This window comes from Macaca thibetana, chromosome 7 (assembly GCF_024542745.1).
Source record: "Macaca thibetana thibetana isolate TM-01 chromosome 7, ASM2454274v1, whole genome shotgun sequence".
Lineage (NCBI taxonomy): Eukaryota > Metazoa > Chordata > Mammalia > Primates > Cercopithecidae > Macaca > Macaca thibetana.
In genome coordinates, this window is record NC_065584.1 from 14,909,250 (window position 1) to 14,935,625 (window position 26,376).

Sequence of the window (26,376 nt, forward strand, 5' to 3'; positions counted from 1 at the left end):
GTGGCAGCCCTAACAGACCAATACATCTTTCTTTGGGCCTTTATGGCTTCATCCATAAATACGTCCCTCTAAGAGGCTGTTTCGTGGATTAAATAAAATGATGCAGGGGAATCGCTAACCAGTGCCAGGTACTCCTGAAGCTCACATTATGTTGTCTCCTGGCTTTGGGTCAGGCCCCCCAGTTTTCCCAGTCACAGCTCCCTGGGGGCACAGGCATCCAGATGGCAAGTGCTCCAGGTAACCCCTCTCCTGCTCTCTGGGGGCTCACGGGGACTCGCCAGCCTCTCCTGAAAGGTGGATTCCAGCATTGGCCTCAGAATGGAGGGCCTGGCCCACACGTGCAAACACACATTGACACACACGCATGCACACATACACATGTTCTTACAGCGACTCCCTCAGTCCAGGCCACTGGCAAGCTCCGTCCCATTCCTGGGAAGCAGGCATCAGAACCCAGAGCAGGCATCAGAACCCCAGCTCCACCCCAAGCCTGGGCCATACCTGGCCCACAGGGTGGTTGGGGAAACAGAACCCCCTAACCTCTCCCACCAGGCTTATGAGCCTGAAGATGGATTTTGAAGAATGTATGGGCATCTGTCAGCATCTGTGAGATTGCACGGGCCTAGCGAGTGGCAGGGTGCTGATGGCCTGAGAGCTGGGGCATGAGGCTGTGTTGCCTAGGCCAGCCCAGGACCAACGGGAGCTTGGAAGCAGAGGAAGAGAATGGTGTCTGCATTGGCAGGGATTGGGGTGAGGGTGGTGGGGGGCAATCTGGGATCATGGCTGGGTGCCCTCGCCGTCTGGGTATTTGCCTTTTATTCAACATCGGTGACACCAACCTCCAGGACCAGGCTGCATCTGGGAGTACCCCTTGCAGCTCCCATCGTGCTGGCCCAGGTCCAGTCTAACAGGTGTTTGTTGACTGGATGAGTGAACTGGTTGGTGCCCAGGAATTTAACTCAGCCCATTCCAGTTGCCATTCCCTGGATGCCCAGCTCAGGACCACTCATGCTGTGGCTCTGCATGAGTTCTGTGCAGGTTCCCAGGGCCTAGCAAAGCGCTGACATGTGGAAAGCACTCATGAATACCTATTTCCAATCAATGCTGAGGACAGACACAAATGGTGCAAATCTGGTGGAGAAAACAGAGGCCTCAGCCGGGTGTGGTGGCGCACGCCTGTAATCCCAGCACTTTGGGAGGCCAAGGCGGCCGGATCACTTGAGGTCAGGAGTTTGAGACCAGCTTGGCCAATATGGCAAAACTCCATCTCTACTAAAAATACAAAATTAGCCAGGGGTGGTGGCAGGCCTGTAATCCCAGTTACTCGAGAAGCTGAGGCACGAGAATTGCTTGAACTCAGGAGGCAGAAGTTGCACAGCGAGCTGAGATTGAGCCACTGCACTCCAGCCTGGGTGATAGAGCAAGACTCTGTCAAAAAAAAAAAAAAAGCTGGGCGCGGTGGCTCAAGCCTGTAATCCCAGGACTTTGGGAGGCTGAGGCGGGCGGATCACGAGGTCAGGAGATTGAGACCATTCCAGCTAATACAGTGAAACCCCGTCTCTACTGAAAATACAAAAAATTAGCCAGGTGTGGTGGCGGGCGCCTGTAGTCCCAGCTACTCGGGAGGCTGAGACAGGAGAATGGCATGAACCCGGGAGGTGGAGCTTGCAGTGAGCCAAGATCGCACCACTGCACTCCAGCCTGGGCGACAGAGCAAGACTCCGTCTAAAAAAAAAAAAAAAAAAAGAAGAAAGCAGAGGCATCGGTAGATAGTAAAATTTGATGGTCTCTCTTGTGAGACAGACAAGTCCAAGTCCAGAGGGCTGTGGGAGGACTGTCTGGTCCAACCTGGGGAATTAGGAAAGGCTTCCTACAAGCCTGGGCAACATGGTGAAACCCTGTCTCTACAAAAAATACCAAAAATTAGCCAGGTGTGGTGGTACCTGCCTGTAGTCCCAGCTACTTGGGGGGCTGAGGTGGGAGGACCTCCTGAGCCCAGGAGGTTGAGGCTGCAGTGAGCTCTGATCACACCACTGTACTCCCACCAGGGCAGCAGAATGAGACGAGACCCCATCTCGGGGAGAAAAAAAAAAAAAAAAAAGGCTTCCTGGAGGAGGATGTATAGGAGCTGACCAGGCAAAGACTACAGGGAATGGCATCTCTGGGAGAGGTGACAGATGGTTCTGATCCTAAGCTGGGAATGATGGGAACTAAGGATGGTGGGAGGCTGAGGGGCAGACAGGGCCCAGGGTCCCAAGGGCTGAGGGTGGCTAAGAGTATGCCACAGGTTCTGGCAGAGGACAGGATCCCCATGGCAAAGAGAGGGTCTTCTGAAGCCACCTGGGAAGGAGGTGAGGCTGTGAATGCAGGGCTGGCTGTGCAGAGCTCCAGACCCTTCAGAAAAGGAAATGTCATTTTCAAAAGGGATTTTTATTAAATTCTCCCCACACAATGGCTCCTGCAATCTGCCACAGCTCTGGAGCATGTCCTGTAGGGAAAGGCCCTGTTTTCCCTGAGGCAGGGCTGGGCTTGTCCATGGGTCCATGGAGCTGGCCCTGCTTGGCGCCCCGACGTGTGTCTGGCTACTTCTTGGGGGGCACAGAGCTGCGGGGTCTGGGGGCACTGGGAGCTAAGGACAGGCTCTGGTGCAGGGGTGGAGGCCTGTCTCTTAACCCACACCCTGAGGTGCTCCTGAGATGCTGGGTCCACCCTGAGGGGCGTGGGGAGCAGCTGTGGCCAGTGCCCCTTCCTCGGCCAGTCCTGGGGAAACTAAGCTCGGGCCCGTCTTTGCAAAGACCGAGGATGGGGTGGGTGTGGGGGACTCATGGGGAATGGCCTGAGGAGCTGCGTGTGAAGAGGGCGCGGGTTTGTTGGCTGCAGCGGCCTGGAGCGCCTCTCTCCTCTCTGAGTCTGTTTCCCTTTCTGTCTCATGAAGAACATGGCCTCTCAGTGTCTCAGTGCTATGACTTGCCCTCAGGAAGTGGTCTTGGCCGCGCATCATGTTATTTTCACAACTGTCCTGCGACGTTGGCCTGGGCACGTCATGGAATGGCCCATGTCCCTGTGCTGCGTGGACGTCGCTGTCGGGAGTGCGCAGCCAGAGCCGGAGCCAGATGCGCGCCTGGGGGTGAGGGACGGCGCCCCGGGAGGGACTCACAGGAAGTTGGGCTCCCGCACCACCAGGTAGGGTGGGCTCCAGCCGCCGCCGCCACCGTCCAGGGGCCGGTAGACAAAATGGAAGTCGCGCTTGGGCTCACTGCGCAGCAGGTAGCCCTTGATGCGGTGCGGCAGCGCGTCGTCCGCCAGCTGGAAGCAGCGCCCGTCCACCAGCACGAACAGCCGGTGCGCCTGCGGCCGAGCCACCGCGAACTTCTCCGCGCACTGCTCGCACAGCGCCTGGGCTGGGGTGTCCGCCCGCGACGCCAGCGTCCGCGCCTGCTGCTCGGGCTCCAGGTACGACACGCAGATGAAGTCCTGCGGAGACACGCGGGGCCTGCGGTCACGGCGGGGCCCTGTGTCCCCAGGCACCCTCTTCCGGCCCAGGCCCCTCCCTGGATGGATAGCGGGTGGCGGGCGCCGAAGGGGCTGTGAGTCTGGCACCTGCGCCTTTCCAGTCTCTGCCGTGAGCCTGCAGAGGCTTCCCTGCCTGGCTTCCCAGCTGGGCCGACCGTTCTGGGAGATGAATGAAGAGGCGACTTGGGGTCCCTCCAACAAGGAGCCAGCGCGCCCCCTGGCTGCTGGTCCACAGGCTCCCCACCATTCATTCACTCATACATTCCCTCCCCCACTCCAGGTGAGTTCCCTGCACCCCAGGCGCAATGCTGGGCACAGAAGGCAGCACAGACAAGAAGGGAGACGCGAGCCTCCCCCCCCCCCGGGCATCCCATAGTGCGGGCGGGCAGCACAGTGCAGCCCCGTAGGGCTGCAAGGGCCCTGGGGCTCTGAGGAGCTGCGTGGGGTAGGGCTTGGTAAAGCGGGAGGGGACCGGGTGAAGAAGGCTGGGCGCAGTCGGGTGGGGAAGGCCCCACCCATAGTGCAGGGCGGGCAGGCCGAGGCGATGCCTGCGGGCTGGGGCTGGGCACTCACAGCACGAGCAGGGCGCCCGCCCGCCGTCCTCCACCCCTGGGGACCCAGCCCCACACCTGCCGGGCTTTGAATCCGCTCCCACTGCCTGTGTGGTCTTGGTTCCTCGAGCCTCGGCTGTAAAGTGGGGATAGCGCCCGCCTACCAGAAATGGGTGAGCAGGTGCTGGAAGCTCCAGCCCGGAGCGGCCTCGCCTTCCCCGGGGCTCAGGGCTGCAGGCAGGGACGCTGCGCGCGGGGCTGCCCCCTTGTGGCCGGCTTGGGAACAGCAGACTTGCGCGGGAAGCGGCTGAGGATCCAGCATCGCAGAGACCGTGATGGCCAATGGTGGCTAGGGCTTAGGCGGGGCCGGGCTCCTGTCAAGAGCTTCACGGGGACCGCCCATTTCTTCCAGGAGGGGAAAAGCCCGGCCCACTCCCTCCGTCTTAGTGGCTACCTTAGGGCTCCTTGTCCTCCATTAGGCCTCCCAGGGCACTATCCACCTGCTGGTGACTGTCCGGCTCTGGGCTTCCCTCCCCAGGGAAGGGTGCCCACCCCTCAAGGCATGGGGTGCAGAGGAGGCACTGGGAGGGGGCAGAGGGTAGTGCCCTCCCCAGATCCCAGATGTGGTGCTGAGGGTCCCCCCCAAAGCTTCCGTCTCCCCAACAGTGGGTGGTCCGTTTCACGCATGCTCTGCCTGACTCAGCATCAGGAACCCCTAAGGTGGAAGCAGGAAGTACGGGATGCCTGGGCCAGGCTTGGATCAAGAACATCCGTGTCCCTACAGTCCGTGGGAGGCCGGGGTGTTGGGAGGGGATGGGAACAGAGGTGTGCTGGAGCTGGCTCACACCCGCCGGGGAGAGCCAATTGCATACATTTCTTTCCAGCTCCACATTCAGTGATGCCAAGTTGAAGTTGGCCATGGAGGGCTCACACCATGGAAATGGACAGAAACTAAAATCAGAGCTTTTGTTTTCTCCCCAGAGAGTCAGGTATTAAATTGATTAGCCATTGGGCAGGGAAACTGAGTCCCAGAGTGGGGCAGGGATTGCTGAGGGTCACACAGCAAGTTAGTACAGGGCCAGGTCCAGAACTCAAGCCTCCTGCCTCCCAGGCCTGGGCTCTGCTTATTGTAGATGCATCATCTTGAAAGCCAGGAGTGGGGCTCAGGACTGGTGTGCTCTGGGTGTCAGGGGAGTGAGTCTGCATAGCTGCTCCCAGCTCTGAATGTGCCTGGCTCACTGGTCCAACTCTCTCCTTTTTTTACACACCCAGTCCCGCTCGGTCCCAGGCCTTGGGCTTGGGCCCCTGAGGCATGTGAACCATGGGCTGTGCCCTCGCAGAGGTGATGGCTTCATATGCAGAGGATGATAGGATGTGATATGCACTGTAAAGGGGGAGACTGCAGGAAGCCCAGAGGAGGGCACCCCACCCAGCCTGTGGGAAACGGGGTGTGTGTGTATCAGGGAAGGCTTATCGGAAGAGGGGCTGTTGGAGAAATGGAGTCGTCTTAAAGGATGGGCAGTGACAGCCAGTGAAGAAGGGGAGATTGACCAGCGAGGGCAGAGGCTGAGCAGCCAGTGAACTGGGCTGGGCATGTTTGGGGAACTGGGGGCAGCTGGATTTGATACAGCCTGGGGGGTGGGTGGGGTGATGGACTTGGGGAGGGGCAGGACTGGTTTGAATACTGAACCTGTATAGAGAGAGATATGGGGAGGGGTGGGTCACTGGGTTGGTGGGGGTTACGCAGACCCTTGACGGCTGCTGCATGTGTCCAGGGACTAAGGGATAAGGCTGCAGATCAGCCTGTGGGCTCCTTAAAGGCAGGGACTGCGATGACAAGTCCCCATCTCCAGCCCTTGCAGGGTGCTGGGTTGTAGGAGGCGCTAAGGACTTATGGGTGTGTCTCATTCCTCCCACACCCTTCCTGCTTGCCCAGCGAGAACACCGACGCCTGCTGATACGTTTCCAGATGCACCCAAGTCCTGGACACATGCTGGCAGCAGGGGCTGGGGGCCCTTCCTCTGGTGTGGGGAGTCTCACTGCTCCCCTAAGGCAGGGCTGGGTGGCTGGCGCAGCCAGGCGATGTCACAGCTCCTTAGGCCGCAGGGATGGTGTCTGGGACATGGTCCCATCGGGCCCCTCCCACTCTCAGTCCCAGGCCTCACCTGCACTGAGGAGCGGGAGGCCCGGGCCTTGTTGAGCGTACGCCGGCGCTCCCAGCGATGGATGGAGTCCTGCACCTCCACGCTCAGCTGCCGGGTCACCGTGATCTTGTCGTAGTTCTTGATGTGCTCCAGGGCCCCGTAGGTGGTGGTCAGATAGTAGGAACCTGCGTGGACAAGGGTGTGGAACCTGAGCTAGGACGGCCTCCACCCACCAGAGGCAAGGAGCTTGGCCTGCCCCACCCACCTCCTCCAAGCCCCGCCCACCACCACTGCCTGGGTCACCTGCTTCAACAGCTGAGCTCAACTGCACGCCCACCCTCCACTCTCAGAAAGTTTCCTAGAGTTCAGCCCTGAGCTGTCTGGGCCCTGCTCAAAACTTTTCATTGGCTCCCCTTGGGGACAAAACTCTTGCTTATTTAAAAAATGATTTTTAAAACATTAAAAAATTTAAAGGATACACAAGAGACAGAAACAGAATACCTTCAGTGTGGGGAAGGGGGGGTCAGGAGACAGGGTGGGCAGGAGACTTCTCACTGTGTGTGTATCACATATAGATGGTGTGTGAGTTACGATGCTTCCGTTTATGATTTTTTGACTTCATGATGGTGTGAAAGCCATATACATTCAGTAGAAACCATGCTTCCAGAACCCATACAACCATCCTGTTTTTTACTTTCAGTACAGTATTCAATACATTACATGAGATATTCAACACTTTATTATAAAATATGCTTTGTGTGAGGTGTTTTTTTTTTTTTTTTTTGACTAAGTCTGGCTCTGTTGCTCTGTCGCCCAGGCTGGAGTGCAGTGGTGCGATCTCGGCTTACTGCAACCTGCACCGCCTGGGTTCAAGTGATTCTCCTGCTTCAGCCTCCCAAGTAGCTGGGATTACAGGTGCCTGCCACCACGCCCAGCTAAGTTTTGTATTTTCAGTAGAGACGTGGTTTTGCCATGTTAACCATGTTGGTCTTGAATGCCTGACCTCAGGTGATCCACCCATCTCAGCCTCCCAAAGTGCTGGGATTACAGACGTGAGCCACCACGCCCAGCTTGTGTGATTGATTTTTGACACACACACAATAGGCTTTTTGATGATTTTTGCCCAACTGTAGGCTAATGTAAGTGTTTTGAGAATGTTTAAGGTAGGCTAGTCTATGATGTTCAGTAGGTTAGGTGGATTAAATGCATTTCAACTTAAGATATTTTCAATTTATGGTGGGTTTATTAGGACACCACCTCATTATAAATTAAGGAGCTTTTGATATGCTTTAGAATTTTGAGCCATGTGAATGCATTATCTGTTCTAAAGTAATTTTTAAAAAGATGGAGAGGAAATTTTAATTATGGTTATACCATTACATGCAATTTTTAAAGATTTTAAATAAGTATAAAATTTGAATCATTTATGTATCCATTTCTTAAGTTAATTCACATATAACTCACTGGAGCCTCCAACTCCTGGACTCAAGTGATTGCAGGCTGATTTTTAAATTTTCTGTAGAGAAGGGGTCTAGCTATGTTGCCCAGGCTGGTTTTGAACTTCTGGCCTCAGATGATCCTCCTGCCTTGGCCTCACACATATTCTTAATACACAGTGTTTCCTAAAGTAATTTAAGCTTTGAGATACTTCAGACTGCAACATTTTCATGAACTTTTAAGATAAAAGGCAATATTTTACACGATGCTTACAAATTCATTCTCCTGAGCTTGTTTGGGACTTTGGTTAAAAGGTTTGAGAAATACTAACTTTGTTAAGCCCCCTCATTCTAGAGAGAGAAAACCGAGTCCAGAGAGGGAAGGTGGCTTGGCCAAGGTCATAGAGAGATCAAGGGCCCAGAGGAGGGTGAGGAGACCCTGGATACCCTGGTCTCTCTGGTCTCCAGCGCCGCCCACCTCCATGGTGCTTCCTTGGGCTTTCCTGCCACTGGACAGGCCTTTCTGCCCAGCCCTTCCAGTGCCAGGATGATGATTTTTTTCTTTTTTTTTTTTTAGATGGAGTTTTGCTCTTGTTGCCCAGGCTGCAGTGCAATGATGTGATCTTGGCACACTGCAACCTCCGCCTCCCAGGTTCAAGCGATTCTCCTGCCTCAGTCTCCTGAGTAGCTGGGATTACAGGCACACACCACCACGCCCGGCTAACTTTTTGTATTTTTAGTAGACATGGGGTTTCACCATGTTGGCCAGGCTGGTCTTGAACTCCTTACCTCAAGTGATCCACCTGCCTTGGCCTCCCAAAGTGCTGGGATTACAGGCGTGAGCCACCGTGCCTGGCCAGGATGATGATTTTTGACACAAGGCAGATTCTGCTAGTGCCCCACTTAAATCACGTCTCCCCCTTCTACCTAACTGAACTGTGCTTTTATTTGGGGAAGTAACATCAGCTGAAATGCTCACTTCCCAGACTCCCTTGCAGCTTGGGTAGAGGCAGGAGACTCTGCTGTGGCCCCTTAGATGTAAGTGGAAGGCTGGGTGGGGCTTCCAGGAAAGTCTTTGAAAGAGACAGACTCAGTGGATATATCCCTTAGGGTTTTTGCCTGTCACCCTTCCTTCTGCCTGGAACCCAGAGGTAGTGGGGTCACTGCAGCTGTCTTCTGATCAGAGGTGGCAGACACAAAGCCAAAGGCCCACATGCTAAGGAAAGATGGAAAGAGCTGGGTCCATAGTTCCCTGGATGCAAAATGCCATCCTTACCAGGTGCTTAGCCTGGACTTCTTGATGCAAGAGACAAACCAATTCCTTGCTCTGACTTAAGCCACTATTAGTTACTTTTGTGAGTTACGTGCAGCCCAAAGCATTCCTAACTGTTACACTGGGTGAAGCTGGCCCACACATCTCCACCAATTCTACAGCCAATATGGGACAAGTTCACACCCCAGTTCAGTAGGTGGTAAGTGGGGGGGTAAGATAAAAGGGTTTATGGCCACAGGATCACCCATCCTTTCATAGCAGCATAGAAAAGAGATGGCTGGGCGCAGTGGCTCACGCCTGTAATCTCAGTACTTTGGGAGGCCGAGGCAGGTGGATCACTTGAGGTTAGGAGTTCCAGACAAGGCTGGCCAACATGATGAAACCCTGTCTCTACCAAAAGTACAAAAATTAGCTGGGCATGGTGGCGCCTGCCTGTAATCCCAGCTACTCTGGAGGCTGAGACAGGGGAATCGCTTGAACCTGAGAGATGGAAGTTGCAGTGAGCCGAGATCATGCCATTGCACTCCAGCCTGGGTGACAGAGTGAGATTCCATCTCAAACTTAAAAAAAAAAATAAATAAGAGACATTTTTGAAAAAACTAAATTAAAGCTACCATGGAGGTTGGCTTGGTGTCCCTAATAAGAAGAACCACTAAACTACTTATTTATCTCCATTTTAAGTTGGGTTTAAAGCCCCAGGCCAGGAAGTCAGCTCTGGTGCCCCCAGCCCTAGCTGCGCCGAGTCCATGTCCTCTACCTGGCATCCCTCAGTCGTCCTGTTTCCTGTCTGGCTTATGTCTTCCTGGCTGGGAATGGAGAGGTGAGTGCAGTGTGCTGACTGTAAACCTTCAGTTTTGGAGTCAGAGAACAGGATCTAGGTCTTTGTACCGTAGCAGCCAGCCCTGTAATTCAGGTGAGCTAATGGTCTCTCTATGCCTCAGTTTCCTCATCTGCAAATGCCATAACGTTGTGAAAAGGAAATGATTATGTGTGAAGTACAGGGCCTCGGAATGCGTGAATAACGCATGGTGGCTATGAGGCCTCAGGGAGGTGCTCTGGGGGCGTCTCATCCTCATGGGTGAAAGGGGAGCAGCCAAGCCCTGCTGCTGCACGTTTTCCTGCTGGACCCCGGCTTCTTTGTGAGGCCGCTCTCTCTGCCAACTTCCCTCTTTGACTCGGGGCCATGAAATGCCTGCCAGGACCACTAGGTGGCAGGCGGCCCCACCGTGAGTTTTGGAGCAGGCTGTTCTCTCCAGGGCGAATGCATTGATTAGAAAAACCCACTGCCCCTGGAAAGATACCAGCCTGGCATGGCCAGCTCTCAGGCAGACTAGGGAAGGGACATGGGCAAAGGGGTCCATGAGGGCACTTTTGGGACCAGCCTGGCCAGGATTTTAGGAGAGGCTAGGATTCTGGGCTGGCTCCAGCCAGGTGCCCAGCAGCCGCCTGGGTCACCTGTCTGCCCCATGACTTCACGGGGGCAGGGGGTGGGGGGAGTGGGAACACAAGAGAGACGCTAGAAAGGGGGCAGGGGTCCCAGCAAGCCGGCACTCAGGCCCTTCCTTGCACAAGTCCCTGATGTCTCCTGCCCCAGATGCCTGCTGCAAGGAAAGTGGGATCCTTTTGCTAAACTGCAGCACATGGAACAGGCTGAGAGAATTTGAAGGTCCCAAGGTGCACAGAATCCGACTTGCAGGCTTTCTGTTGAACACAGAATGGCTTGCTCACCTGAACTGCGAAACACAGGAAGACAGGGCCCAGCTCCATCTCTCATCCTGCCCCATGTGCTAAGGTCTGAATGTTCGGGTCCCCCTACCCCCAAATCCTATGTTGAAATCCTAACCTCCAATGTGATGGTGTTAGGAGGTGGGGCCTTTGGGAGGTCATTAGGTCATGAGGGTGGAGCCCTCATAAATGGGATTAGTGCCTTTATAGAAGAAGTGTCAGGTGGGCATGGTGGCTCACACCTGTAATCCTAGCACTTTGGGAGGCTGAGGCAGGCAGATCACTTGAGATCAGGAGTTCGAGACCAGCCTGGCCAACATGGTGAAGCCCTGTCTGTACTGAAAATACAAAAATTAGCCAGGTATGGTGGCATGGGCCTATAAGCCCACCTACTTGGGAGGCTGAGGCCGGTGAATTGCTTGACCCTGGGAGGCAGAGGTTGCAGTGAGCCAAGATTACAGCACTGCACTCCTGTCCGGGTGACAGACAGAGACTCTGTCTCAAAAAAAAAAAAAAAAGTACCAGAGAGCTGCCTTGTCCCTTCTGCCATGTGAAGATACAACAAGAACCCACCATCTATGAGCCAGAAACTGGGGTTCTCACCAGATACTGAGTCTGCTGGTGCCTTGATCTTGGACTTCCCAGCCTCCAGAACTGAGAGACATACATTTCCATGGTTCCAGAGTTATCCAGTTTATGGTATTTTATTAAGCATCCCAAACAAACTAACACCCAGCCACCTCTGCAGAATACAAGAGCACCCAGACAGTTTGAAAAATACCAGTCTAGCCTGATGTCTTCACTTCCGCGAGCCAGAGAGGTTAGGTGACTTGCCCAGGGTTTCCAGTCAGTCAGAGGCAGAACTGAGCCCCAAATCCAGCCTCCAGACTGCTCTTTTTACTCCACTTTGTGTTAGTTCTCTCAGATTCTAGCAACTTAAGTTCCCAAGAGTCTGGGGATCCTGGGAACCCCCATCTCCCACCCTAAGCATCTCTGAGCTCTGTCAGGGCTCAGGCTCCCTCCCAACCTGCACTGCAGAGGTTGAGGCAATCAGGTACCTCTGCATCACCACCCCACTAAGCCAGGAGGGCTAAGCCAGGGAAACTCAGAAACACCACCTCACCCGTGCCCCTCTGCCCTGGGACCCAGATCCATTGAGATGAAGGGTCCAGGCTGTTGAAAGGTGGAAACCCCTGCCCTCGCTGGAGAGCCCCAAGGTCATCTCGATGCCACAGGTAAACGCCTGCAAGGCTGGCTGTCCTAGGTGCTGTACCTCCCACACCTTGATTATTGAAGTAGGGCAGAGAGAGGTGCAGGGATGTGTCCGTGCCACGCCGCTCCCCCCAACCCTGGTGGTGTGCACAGTGTGGTGTGGGTTTGTCCTCTGGCCCTTGGAGCTGCCATGGGTAAGGTGTGACACTGCCCTGGTCAGAGAGGGCTGCCAGGAGGGACACTGTGCCCCCTGCCCTCCCTATGGGGCCAGAGGTGGGGTGGAGGACTCTGCCTACTCAAGTCTGGCAAAAGGGCTGGATGCAGGGCATGCAGGCAGCCTTGGTCAGGAACTATTTAGGACCTTTATGAACTTTCTTCGTACTTTGACTTGTCCTCTAAATACTTGAAGTAGCCCAGAATTGACATGCTGTCAGGTCTCAAGAACTTCTCTCTTTCTCACCCAAATCCCCTAGGCTTCTGGGAACAGGAAGAAGGATCCCAGGAGGCCATGGCAGGATTGGGGTGGGTGATGCAAGTCCATAGGAGAGGGCTGCTAGCCCAAGGATGTCCCTGCCCTTTTCCTGCTCAGCAACCGTGCCTGTGGTTCTTCTGTGTGCATGCTGAGAGCTTCCCTTCCTTGGGGAAACCAAGGAAGAAGGCCCACAAGGGCCTGATGAGGTAGAAGTCCCAAAGTGTGGGATGCAGAATGAAGCATTAATTCATTCACACAAGGCTATCAGCCTTACTTGTCTTGTTCTACACCACAGCCCATGTGTCTGGCATGGATAAATGGGTGGGTGGATGAGTGGAGGGGTAGATGGGTGAGTGGATGGGTAGATGGATGGATGGATGGTAGATGAATGGGTGGGTGATTGGGTAGGTGGGTGGATGGGTAGATGAATATGTGGAGGGTGGGCAAATATGTGGATGGGTGGGTGAGTGAATATGTGGGTGGGTGGGTGAATATGTGGGTGGGTGGGTGGATGGTAGGTGGATGGGTAGATGAATATGTGGATGGGTGGATGAGTATGTGGAGGGTGGGCGAATATGTGGATGGGTGGGTGAGTGAATAAGTGGATGGGTAGGTGGATGGATAGATGGATATGTGGATGGGTAGATGAATATGTGGGTGGGTGGGCAAATATGTGGATGGGCAGATGGGTGGGTGCATGGATGGATGGATAGGTAGATGGGTGGGTGGTTAGGTGGATGAGTGGATGCATGGATGGATGGGTGCATGAATGGGTGGGTGGGTGGGTGGATGGATGGATGGATGGATGGGTAGATGGTTATGTGGATGGCTGGGTGAATACATGGATGGGTAGATGAGTGTATAGATGGATGGATGGATGGATGGATGGATGGATGGATGGATGGACGGATAGGTGGGTAGGTGGATGGGTGAATGGATGGATGGATGGATGACGGATGGGTGGATGGGTGGATGGATGGATGGATGGATGGGTGGATGGGTGGGTGGTTAGGTAGGTGAGTGGATGCATGGATGGATGGGTGCATGAATGGGTGGGTGGATGGATGGATGGATGGATGGGTAGACGGTTATGTGGATGACTGGGTGAATACATGGATGGGTAGATGAGTGTATAGATGGATGGATGGTTGGATAGGTGGGTAGGTGGACGGGTGAATGGATGGATGGATGACGGATGGGTGGGTGGATGGATGGATGGGTGGATGGGTAGATGGTATGTGGATGGGTGGATGAATATGTGGATGGGTGAGTGAATATGTGGATGGGTGGGTGGGTGAATATGTGGATGGGTAGGTGGTTCGATGAGTAGATGGATGCATGGATAGATGATGGGATGATGGATGGGTGGATGGATGGATACATGGATAGATGGAGAGGTGGGTGAGTCGGTAGATGGGTGGGTGGTTGGGTGGATGAGTGGATGCATGGATGGATGGGTAGGTGAATGGGTGGATGGATGACCATATGGATGGACAGATGAATAGATGGATGGATAGATGGCTACACTGGGCAGCAGATAACCATTGCTGAAGAAACCTTGGCTTCTCTTGAATTCCTGGACCTCCTGGAAGATAACTTGTTCCCATTACAGGACATTTTTAACCACAGAGAAAAAAAAAGTAGATATAGAGGTCCCAGTGCCACAAGCCAAAGTTATAAATGACAGTGAACGTCATGGCTTTAACATGCTCCCCTGAGCTGTCAACAACTCACAGAACTATCTCATCAAACTATCACCCCAGAGACTGGAACATGCAAAAAAAAATGCAAACAGATGCAAAGAGTGTCTGCTCATCTCAAGAACCACAAAGCCCAAGGGGGACCCTCAGGGCCTGGGAGGATGGTTCCCTCCTTTGAGGCTGATGTCTCAGAGGGGAAGTCAGGGCTCCGTCAGAGCTGATATCTGGACTGGCTGCCCCTCAGGAAATTCTTGGTGGATGGGTGGCTGAGGCTAAGTGGGTGGAAGGATGTGGTGGGAAGGGGGAAAGGGGAAGGGAAACTGAGCATGGGGTGGACCAAACCACATCTCTGCCTTCATCCTATTGGGGAGTGCAGGGCTTCTTACTCATATCATTAACTTCCCGCTGACGGAGGTCCTGACCCAGGGCTTATGAGCAAGGGGCCGAGAGTCCCTGGGGGTCACCCCTGTCTAAGAACCAATTGTCACTGTCTCTCAGACTCTTACTGTGAGCACTGCCTGCCACTTCAGCCACTTCTTTTACACTACTATCTCCTGCTGTTCCTGCTACAAAGACTGCCTTTCCCCCTTTTTTTAATCAGCTGCCTGTATTTTTCTTTCATTGCTCAGCTCAGATGTCACCTCCTCCAGGAAGCCTCCCCTGACTGCACAGTCTGGGTAACATGCTCCTATGCCTTCTGGGATTCCAACTATTCCAGCACTTGTTACGTGGAGGTGGCACAGTCTCTTCACTGGCTCATCTCTCCCCCTAATCTGTGAGCTCCCGCAGGACAGGACCTGTGTAGGATTCACATTTGTATCCATGGGTCCAGAGCTCAGCAGGAGTCTGGTATCCAGGAGGTGCTTGTTGGACCACTAGAGTGCCCGTGGTATGGCTGAGTTGGGGGTGTGCAATGCACCTGATGGGCAGGGGGTGGTGACTCACCCTCCCCCAGCTGCAGGGCGGGGTCCATGAGCTCCATCATGTACTCCACATTGAGAAGCATCTCTGTGAGGTTGCTGCGGGCCAGCACATACATGAGCACAGGCAGGAAGTCATCCGCCCCATAGGGCTTCCCTGGGAAGAAGAAGGAGGCAGAGGGAGATGAGTTCCAGGCTCTCCTTGTGAGATGCTCTCTGCCCAGGGTAGGGGACAGTGGTTTGCTGAGTGTGGATGGCGATCCCTGGAAGAGGAATGCTCCTGCTCTCATGACAGAGAGGACCCAGGGAGCAGCCTCCTCGGGAGGCCTGAGAAACAGTCCAGGTTTAGGAAGAAGGAACTGAGAAAGTGCCCTCGGCTGGGAGGAGCAAGACCCTGACCCCTTCCCCTTTCCTAGTCCTCCCTCTCCATGACCGCCCCTTGCCGCTTGCTTGACAGTCAAATTCACATCACATTTATTTGCAGACCCACCCAGAAGCATTTATGGCTCCTGGCAAGGTTCCCTGTCCCCACTAATCACACATGTCCCTCCCACCTGCGAAACAGAAACCTCTTCCTCACCCAGACACTACGAGACCTGAAATGTCACCATTCAGCCTTCTTCCTTTTTTGGGTTAAACAGTGCCCTTTCCTAAGGCCTTCTTTTAACATGTAAAGACCCCTGGAAGTATCATCTCATCACTACTGCCTTTGAAGGAGATGTTCACAGATCTCAGAGCATCCTGACAGCAACAGACACCTTGCGCGGCAGATGGAAGGCGCTCTATAAAGGAACAGTGGCAGAAAGCAGGGTGGAAGGTGGGTCTGAAAGGCGTCTCCCCAGTGTGGCTCCCGGCTGGCTCTGAAGATTGCCTATTTGGCAATGCAAAGCCCAAGGCTGGAACTGTGGGCGGAGAATTCTGACCAGAATAGAATCTTCCTGCAGGTCCTTGGCTGATTCTGAACCCTGGCAGGTTCTAGCCAGACTCTGCAAGTGCACTGGAGAAATGAAGCTTGGGTGAGCAGTTCTGCATGGTGGGAATGGCCATGCCTGGTCCCCAGCCCACCTTCTCACTTCCTCTAACCAAATGGAGTCCAGGGCTCAGACAAAGGTCTTCAGACTCAGCTGGGGGTTACCAGGTCTGGATGTGAGCCCCAGAATAACCCATGCCAGTGCTGCTACCTTTGTGTTTTGGGTGAGATTAATAATCCATCCAAGCACATGCTAAGCAATTTATAGCTCTCGCAAAAAGTGTATTTCTACTTGACATGTTTACAAAGGATTTAGGGGACCATCAGGAAATATACCTGATAAAACAGCAACATCTCAATCAAAATTTGAAAACCATCAGGACAAATATAAATTACCAGAGAGATGGTACTATAGGAAACATAAAAATACAAATAAGCAAGAACCTACACAACTACTCTTTTACAGCAGCAAATTTGGCTTTGAGTTTCCCGCTGGCCAAAGCAAAGAGGGAAAACACAATCAGTTATATTCTCACTGTCCATGAAGAAAAAAATATACCTATTTCTTGGGGGAATCAAATTATTTTTCTAACTCTTAGCTCTAAAATAAAATTTTCACATGTGGCTTCATCTGGGGACATGGAGAGACATGACTGGCAAGTTCCTATCGCACACACGGATGTTTGACTGGTGATGGTCCTCCCATTGTGTCAGGTGTGGCTCATGGCAAGCACTTCCACGGCAGGAAGCAACTTTTCTTTTCCCTTTTTTTTTTTTGAGACATCGTTTCGCTCTTGTCGCCCAGGCTGGAGTGCAGTGGTGCCATCTCGGCTCACTGCAACCTCCACCTCCCGGGTTCAAGCGATTCTCCTGCCTCAGCCTCCCGAGTAGCTGGGATTACAGGCGTGCGCTGCCATACCCAGCTAATTTTTGTATTTTTAGTAGAGACGGGTTTTCACCATGTTGGCCAGGCTGGTCTGGAACTCCTGACCTCAAGTGATCCACCTGCCTCAGCCTCCTAAAGTGCTGGGATTACAGGTGTGAGCCACGGCACCCGGCCTTTGAGACAGGGTTTCACTCTGTCGCCCAGGCTGGAGTATAGTGGCTTAATATCAGCTCACTTGCAACCTCGACTTCCTGAGCTCAAGCAATCTTCCCACCTCAGCCTCCTGAGTAGCTGGGACTACAGGCACATACCACCACGCTCAGCTAATTTTTGTATGTATGTATTTTTTTGTAGAGATGGGGTTTTGCCATGTTGCCCAGGTTGTCAAATTTCATAGTGAATTCTGCACATTCACATCTGTCCTTGTAACAATGAGGCTGCCCGCTCCCTGAATAAAATACTTCAGAGAGCTAAAGTGACCCTCCTGGGCAACTGCACGCTACACTGCTGAGAGGCACAGTGTGAAGGCCGAGTCTCCAAGCCCAGACCTGGGTTCAAATCCCAGTTCTCCTACTCACCAGCTGTGGACTGTAGCAAGCTCCTTCCCTCCTCTCACCTCAGCAGGGAGGTTGGAGAACGAGGTGCCCGAGGATTTTTGAGGATTAATTGAAATGGTGCAGGTGGTCACAGCCATAGCAAAGCCCGAGGCAAAAGGAAAACTGTGTGCCCCATATGTGTTTATCAAAACAGCCTCTCATAGTTTGAACCAGGTGGAAAGTTAACAAACGTGCTATACTCAAGAAACAACGACTGTATCTAAAATCTGGTTGCCAATATGTTCGCTTTCTACTGTCAGCCATCACAAAAGTATGTGGGCCTGGAAACCGCAGGCTGATTGGAAATGACTGTTCCCATCGCACAGTAACGCAGGATCATAAAACAGACAACAGCCTGACTTCACTGAAAATGTGGCGGCCAGGCGTGGTAGCTCATGCCTGTAATTCCATGACTCTGGGAGGCCCAGGCAGGCGGATCACCTGAGGTCAGGAGTTTGAGACCAACCTGGCCAATGTGGGGAAACGCCATCTCTACTAAAAATACAAAAATTAGCAAGGCATGGCGGCGTAAGCCTGTAATCCCAGCTACTCCGGAGTCTGAGGCACGAGAATCACTTGAACCTGGGAGGCGGAGGTTGCAGTGAGCCAAGATTGTGCCACTGTACTCCAGCCTGGGCAACAAAGTGAAACTCTGTCTCTAAAAAAAGGTGGATATTTTGTTCATCATGGCTTTTTCATTAATTTTTATTTTTTTTAAAAAAATACTGCATTAAAATAGTACTTATCTTGTCACATGAGCCCAAGTTCCACTCCTAGTTATATATACACCTGAGAGAAACAAAAACATATTTCCACACAGAGACCTGCACACAAATGTTCATGGCAGTATTGGCCATAATAGCCAAGAAGTGGAGATGGCTACTTGTCCATCACTTGTGGATACACAGGCAAAATGTGCATGCATACCATGGAAGTCTTTGGGAATGAAAAGGAACAAGCTACTCATACATGCTCTGATACTGATATTTGTTCATTTTTTTGAGACCGGGTTATGAGACTGGCTATTTTTTTTTTTCTTTTTGTATTTTTGTTAGAGACAGGGTTTTGCCATGTTGCCCAGGCTGGTCTCAAAGTCCTGGGCTCAATGATCCACCGGCCTCGTCCTCTCAAAGCGCCGGATTAAAGGCGTGAGCCACCGCGCCTGGCCGCTGTGATATTGATAGACCGTGATGATACTATGCTAAGTGGAAGAAGTCAGCCATGGAAGACTGCATATTGTACGTATGATAGGATTCCATCTGTATGCAACGTCCAGAATAAGCAAATCCACAGAGACAGAAAGCAGATGAGTGGTTGCCTGGAGTTGGGCAGAAAAGAGAACAGGGAGTGATTTTTAATGGGTACAGTTTCTTTTTGGGGTGATAAAAATGTTTTGGAATTGGAGTAGTTTTAGTCATATGACCTTGCAAATATACTGAAAACCACTGAATTGTTTTAAAAATTATGTGTATATATACATACACACACATATATATAAAATTTATCTTTGTGGTTGAGTTTCTTGGGCATCCCCCTGCATTTTGCCCCTAAGGCGAGTGTCTCCCTCACTTCCCACAAACCCTGGCCCTGCAGGTAATACTTAGGGCAGAGGCTGGCACAAAATGAGGAATTGGTCAAGGACCGCCAGTATGAGTGGGTACAGGTGTGGGCCCTGCACACAGGGAGACAGAAGACGTGAGTCAGAGGTGGTTCCTGCCCTTAGGACCCTCCCAGGCTGAAGCCCATGGTCTGGCCAGGGGTTGTGATTTCAGGGTCACATTCAGCTGACCAGGGGGGTCTCGTGTTCCTTGCCTGCGCAGTCTGTTCTAGCCTGGTGTGAGCACCGGAGACTAGTGGTTGCTTTCCTTCCTTCTGCATTGTCCAGTCTCTATTTTCTTTTTCTTTTCTGTAGATGGGGTCTCACTCTTGTCGCCCAGACCGGAGTGCAGTGGTGCGATCTCGGCTCACTGCAACCTTCGCCTCCCAGGTTCAGGCGATTCTCTCGTCTCAGCCTCCTGACTAGCTGGGATTATAGGTGCTCACCACCACGCCTGGCTACTTTTTTTTTTTTTTTTTTTTTAAGTAGAGATGGGATTTTGCCATGTTGGCCAGGCTGGTCTCGAACTCCTGACCTCAAGTGATCCACTCGCCTCAGCTTCCCAAAGTGCTGAGCTTACAGGCATAAGCCACCGCACACTTGGCTCCAGTCTCTATTTTCAAAGTAACAGAACTCCTGACTTTTAGCCAGGATAAGGCCACCCCAAATAAAGACTCCATTTCCCATCTTCCTGCATAGCCTGGGCGGCCTCGTCTCTTAAGTCCTGGCTCCTGCAGTATACCACTGCAACCATGGAGGCCTCCAGTCGTTTTTGTCTAGTGAATGTGGATTCTGCTCATGGCCCATCCTTGGTTAATTTTTTAGACAATGCGGCCCCGTGTGACCTGCCTTTCTGGCCACACTCTGTTTCTACATCTGCAAAATGGGCCAGCAACTGGGATGCAGAGGACACCCCAAATGTCCGCAGGGCCACAGGTGAGAAACCCTGCTTGAGGAAGTAATGACTTTCAGCCAAAGGATGGCCCAACTGGGGCCCTAGGTCTGAGGACTTCAGGGCGGGCCATGTGAGTATGAAGGGGACAGGAAGGGAGGGGGCCCAGGATTGTGGCTTTGTACTCCCTGGCTATGGAAGGTCCTTTACCCGCTCTTCTTCCCATGTTTTCCTTGAGGAATCTTGACCAACAATCCCATGTTCCTACTCATTTGACTCATCCTTCAAGATCTGCCTCCTCCAACTCCAAGAAGCCCTCCTGGGCTGCCCTGGGGTTGCAGATGCTTACTCTACTTTCCATCTTCCAATTTGAGATGATATTCTGCCTCCATCACCCTCCCACATAACTTCCCACTAGGTTGCACCACAGCCCATTCCCTGAACTCTGAATGCACTCTCCCCTCTCCAGGCCTTTGCACACACAGTTCCCCCTGCCTGGGAGCCCCTCCCTACCTTCCCGTTATCAACTTCTCCTTGTGCTCTCCCACATCCTCCAGCACAGCTGGACCGTTCCTGCTCTGGCTCCCATATGCCTTCACTGATTCAGAGCCTGCCCCCTTCTTCACATTGTGAGTATGCTGAGGGCAGGGATGGAGGCTGTGTGAGCCAGAGTGAGTCACTAACCCTCTCTGAGCCTCTCTCGCATCACTGCCTTTCCAGCCCCCTGCATAGGCTTGGGACGTAGGCTACTGACAATGGACTGAACTATGTCCCATGTGTGTTCTTACTGGGTACCACTGTCCTGCCAGGGGTAGGGTCATGGTCATAGACACTGAGATGTCCTGTGGGCCTTAGACAGTGGTGTCCTGGGAAATGCTTAACAACTGGCTCTCTGAAGGAAAAAAATCAACCTTGATTTGTAGCATTTGCCAATTTCCATGATCTAAATATTTCCACAATTTCCAACTTCAAGCTACCAACGAGAACACAGAGCTGGGAAGAGATGCACACAGTCAGTTCCCATGAGCTGATGTGAGCTGACTCCAGCACACCACTGGCCTTAGTTTATCACGTCCAACCATGCTGTGAGGAAATTGAGGCTCAGAGATGGGAGAAATTTGCTCAAAGCCCTACAGCTGGTCAGTAGCAGAGCTGGGACTAGAATCTGGGTTCTGGCTGTTGATGTTGGTGAGACAGTATCCATACAGGCATGATAGCTCCTCATGGACCAACACAAGCTTCAAACATTGTTTACACGTACTGGGTCCCAGCCCAACCTTTTGGCAGTTAGGGCTGCACGCTCCTTCCTGAGCAGCCTGGAACCCCAGGCTCGGGGCTCAGCCCTGAGCACATAGGGGCCTCAGGAAGTGCCACTGGGATGTTAGCTGCGAAATCCTTCTCCTGTGAGCTGAACATCTGTCTTGGGTGGACCAGAGATCACGTCCATTTGGCTGTGCATCCAAATGCCCTGCTGGTTGCAGCCTCCACTTCCTGGTGATTTCTGCTTTCTTTTTTGCCAGGTCATATCTGTTTGCCATCTGTAGGTAGCTGATCACATTTCAAAAAGCTGGCTGGGGTTTTATGCATATTTCATCTGCTGGGAGATTTTTGGAGAAGGAAAGCTCTCTTTAAGATCAAAATGAGCTGAAGGGGTGCTCAGCTGGATCACACAGACAATGAGGATTAGAAAGGCCCTAACTCCAGCCTGGGCAACATAGTGAGACTTTGTCTTTACTAAAAAAAAAAAAATCAGCTGGGTGTGGTGGCATGCATCTGTAGTCCCTGCTACTCTGGAGGCTGAGGTAGGAGGACGTGCTTGAGCTCGGGAGGTTGAGGCTGCAGTAAGCTATGATTGTGCCACTGCACTCCAGCCTGGGTGACAGGGCGAGGAAGCATTGTCTAAAAGAGGAGCTAGCAAATTTTTTTCTGTAAAAGGCCAGAAAGTATGTATTTTTAGTTTCATGGGCCACACGGTCTCTGTCCTAACTATTCAACTCGGCCCTTAGAACACAAGCAGCCCTAGATGCTGAGTATGGATATGGGTAGTGTTCCAATAAAACTTTATTTGCAAAATCAGGTGGTAGGACAGAGTTGGCTGGGAGGGCCACAGTTTGCAGACCCTGAGGGAGAGGAAAGGATTGAGCATCTTATCAAAACTACTTCCTACCCCACCCCCCACCCAGGGCCCCCATTTGTTCACTGGGCTCTTAGTGAAGGCCAGTGGCTGATGCTGCAACCCTGGGGCAGCCGGAGGCTCATGACTGTGCCCCGCCCTGGTCCTAGCTTTCCACCAAGATTCCCACTTAAAGCCACTTTTTTCCTCCCAGAAGTCTTCCTTGAAGACCTCCTTGGCTAGGCCCAATGCCCTTGTAATGGTTCTCCCCAGTCCTGGCATTGCAGAATGGGAAAGTCAATATCACATGTTAACTCAGAGAGGCCTTCCCTGACCACCCAGTCCCAGGACAGCAAACTCCTCCAACCCTCCTCAGACCCCCTACCCTGCTTTATCCACCCCAGTTGCACGTTTCACCTTGGAGGATATATTTTGCATTTCTGTTTACTTGTTATTGCCTATCTCTCCTCCTTGAATGAAAGTTTTACTCGGGCAGGTACCTTATCTTGTTCACTGTTTATATCTGAAACCTCAATGGTACCTGGTCTATAGTAGGTATTTAATAAACATATTTGCTAAAAGCATGAATGAATATCAGTTATCACACTGCAAGACGCTTGCTTGTTTAATGCTTGTTTTTAGCTTGAATTATGAACATCTTAAAAACATGGGCTGGGTCTTCCTGGGTTTTGCTCTTTTTTTTTTTTTTTTTTTTTTGAGACGGAGTCTCGCTCTGTTGCCCAGGCTGGAGTGCAGTGGCGCGATCTCAGCTCACTGCAAGCTCCGCCTCCCGGGTTCACGCCATTCTCCTGCCTCAGCCTCCCGAGTAGCTGGGACTACAGGCGCCCACAACCGCGCCCGGCTAATTTTTTGTATTTTTAGTAGAGACAGGGTTTCACCGTGGTCTCGATCTCCTGACCTTGTGATCCGCCCGCCTCGGCCTCCCAAAGTGCTGGGATTACAGGCGTGAGCCACCGCGCCCGGCCGGGTTTTGCTCTTAACATCTGCATTGTCGGCCGGGCGCGGTGGCTCATGCCTGTAATCCCAGCACTTTGGGAGGCTGAGGTGGGCGGATCACGAGGTCAGGAGATCGAGACCATCCTGGCTAATGTGGTGAAACCCCATCTCTACTAAAAATAAAAATAAAAATAAAAATTAGCCGGGAATGGTGTCAGGTGCCTGTAGTCCCAGCTACTCGGGAGGCTGAGGCAGGAGAATGGTGTGAACCCGGGAGGCGGAGCTTGCAGTGAGCCAAGATGGCACCACTGAACTCTAGCCTGGGCGACAGAGTGAAACTCCATCTCAGAAAAAAAAAAAAAAAAAAAAAAATCTGCATTGTCAAGCAAAGTTTGTTGAACTGTTGAATGAATCAATTTATTTGATAAAAACATATGACAGCAGGAAGTAGAGGCCATTTAGAACAGTAGACTTCAAATCTGTGTTTGCAATGGAAGCCTTTGGTAATGGGTACCTTATGCACAGTTCAGCTTCTCTGGTTGACTCAGGGTGGGACAGCAGGGCTGGCCTGCTCATCTCTTTTCAACTACGCCCCTCCACTGTTCCAAGGTGGTCCCCAGCTATGTCTGTGGCCCCTAGAGAGTTTCCTGGAAATAGTTTGAAAACTACTGATCTAGTCTGAACTTTCAGCTGCACAGATGAAAGAACTGAAGCCTCAGCAGAGAAATGGTTGGCTGGAGGTCACTTGTAAAGTCTGTGGCTGTCATGAGATTAGAACCCAGCCCCCTCTCTCCCACTGAGCTCCTTGAAGCAACCCTGGTTGGTTGCTTGCACTTTGCACAGATGCTGGTTAAGTCTCAGTTCTGCTCTGAGCTACACTGTGTCCCTGAGGAAAACACTCCAGCTTCTTGGGTTCCTCTTCAGAGAGCTCAGCCCACAAGCCAGTCAGCTACGCAGGCTGTGGGCTCTGAGGCCTGAAGACACAAAATCCCACTCTGGCTTGAAAAGGTATGAGGTTGGAGGCACTGCAAAACTCAGCCATGACTTGTGTCTGTCCTTTCTGAGGTCATCTCTTACCTCAGGATGCCCTGGGGAGGCAGGCTGGAGAGGCCAGAGGGTCCCAGGTTTCAGCAAAGGACGCGGGTTCAAGTCTCAGGTCAACCACTCACCTGCTCATCAGGTGTGACCGTAAGCGTGCTACTTAACTTCACTGAGCCTTAGCTTCCTCAGCTGTAAAACGGGGATAATCACAGTGTCCACATCCCCTGGAGTGGTTGTGAGGATGACACGACAAGACAGATGGAAGGTAATTAGCATGGAGCAGTAAATGCCAGACACAATTATTATGAAAGACAGGAGGGGAGTGTGTCCTATAAGCCTCAGAACATGACATCTTAGGGGACCTGCACTCCATTTGTGTTGTGGGGTAAAAAAGCAAGGTTGTGAGTCACAACCTTTTGGAGAAGGAAAGCTCTCTTTCAGATGCCCACCCCCTTACTGTCACCTGGATGTCAATCTCTAGGGAGACCTAGGAAGTCTTCCTATGCATGGATCCCTGAATGACCATATGGAGCATGGCCCTCCACCTCCAACCCTCTTCCATGTATTAGACTTATATGAGTGAGAGATACACTTCTATTGAGTTAGAGATGAGAGGGCTTATCTAGCTAATCAAATAGCAGCAAATGTTTATAGCAGCAAATGTTTTCTTAACCAATTATCTATCTACCTATCTGTAGTTATTTCAAAAAGACTAGGAAGAAATTCACCAACATACTATTGATCAATTTGCAACAATAAGCACGAGTGACTTTGATCATCAAAAGTCAGTTTAATTTTTTTTTTTTTTTTTTTGAGATGGAGTCTTGTTCTGTCACCCAGGCTGGAGTGCAGTGGTGTGATTTTGGCTCACTGCAACCTCTGCCTCCTGGGTTCAAGTGATTCTCCTGCCTCAGCCTCCTGAGTAGCTGGGATTGCAGGTGTGCGCCACCATGCCCGGCTAAGTTTTGTATTTTTAGTAGAGACGGGATTTCACCATGTTGGTCAGGCTGGTCTCCAACTCCTGACCTCATGATCCGCCCACCTCGGCCTCCCAAAGTGCTGGGATTACAGGCGTGAGGCACCGCGCCTAACCCAGTTTAATTTTTTAAAACATAGATTTAAGAAAACCAACAGCCTGACCTCCCTGCCTGTCCTCTCTACCCCCAGTCAATGTCACAAGGCCCATTATTCCATACCCCTGGGGTCCCCATCAAGAGCCCTCCTGCCATCTAATTCCTCTGTGGCTGCCCTTGCCTAAACTAGCTGTGAACTCTTGACTTTGTGGTCTCTGCCAGGGAAGTGGATGGCAAGGGACCTGGGACTCTATCACCACCCCGTTGGCCCCCACATCCCACCACGTGGTCAGTAGTGTGCTCCATCCCCCTGGGGTTAGGAGCCAGGCCCTGTTTCCAGAAGGTCACATGGGTGGTATCAGGGTGTTTACACAGACTACTCAAGGAGCTGAAAAGGCAGCCTCAGGCCGTCAGTACCCTTTGGGATGCCTCCTGCTCGGCATTCGCATTAGAAGGTTCCCGAACTGCACCCCTACCCTCTTTCTCCCCCTCCCATCTTAAGGAGGGTTTCTTGGACTTGAATCTGTTTCTCCCCAGCAGCAGAACCAGCTCTGAATGACTAGTCTTAGACATCAAATAGGTGGGAATGACTTCTTTGTCAAAGTAATAGAAGAAATGAATCTAGAAGTTCTGGCTGCTCTCACCAAGCCTCATGAAGTCCATGAAGAATCGGTCTGCTCTTGATTCCAGGATGGAGGGCCAGTTTATCCAAAGCCATTTGCTTCCATGAACTCCCCAATCTGCCTAACTCAGGACCCTAAATTTGTGATAGGAGAAAATACATTCGACCAGGATTCTGAAACTTGGGGTTCATTCCTAGGCCAGCCACTGGCATGGTGATGGGAGCACAGGCTTTAGAGGGAGCTATACTAGGTTTAATCCTGGCCCTGTCTTTCTGGAGAAGATAGCATGGCCAGTTCACTCAGATCTTGTGTCTCCATGTTTACCCCTTTCCTCACTGTTCCAACAGGTCTTGCCAGCGGCCCACCCTATTTTACTCCCCTTTCAAGTGGGCCATGAAGGTACCACATCAAGCTACTGTTGCCTGCAGCACAGCAATGAGGCAGGTGGGTGAGGAATCTTCCCTGGAGGTGAGGGAGCTGGGAAGGCTAGAGGCAAGGCTAGGGCAGGGCAGAAGTCAGGAGTGGTGGACACGGAGGGCTGTTTTTTGCTTAAAGCAGTCAGTGGTGGAGGAAGTAGGTCAGTGGTGGAGGTAGGCAGGACTTGGGCTGGAGTCTGCCTCTCTGTGGGGTCACTCGCAGCTCCCAGGGCTCAATGAAGAGCTGCTGGGCTGCAGATCACACT

At 52.2% G+C, this 26,376-nt stretch overlaps 1 protein-coding gene across 1 annotated transcript in view; it reads right to left on the bottom strand.

Moving 5' to 3' along the window:
* Positions 1 to 2,411: 2,411 nt before the first annotated feature.
* Positions 2,412 to 26,376, bottom strand: part of RIN3 (Ras and Rab interactor 3) — a 768,425-nt gene continuing 744,460 nt past the window's right edge. Inside the window, exons 9-11 of the mRNA XM_050799033.1 lie at positions 14,972 to 15,103; positions 6,230 to 6,393; positions 2,412 to 3,474 (exon numbers count right to left, since the gene is read on the bottom strand). Coding sequence (XP_050654990.1) covers positions 3,154 to 3,474; positions 6,230 to 6,393; positions 14,972 to 15,103 — 617 coding nt within the window. The 3' untranslated portion in view covers positions 2,412 to 3,153. The remainder of the gene's footprint in view (positions 3,475 to 6,229; positions 6,394 to 14,971; positions 15,104 to 26,376) is intronic.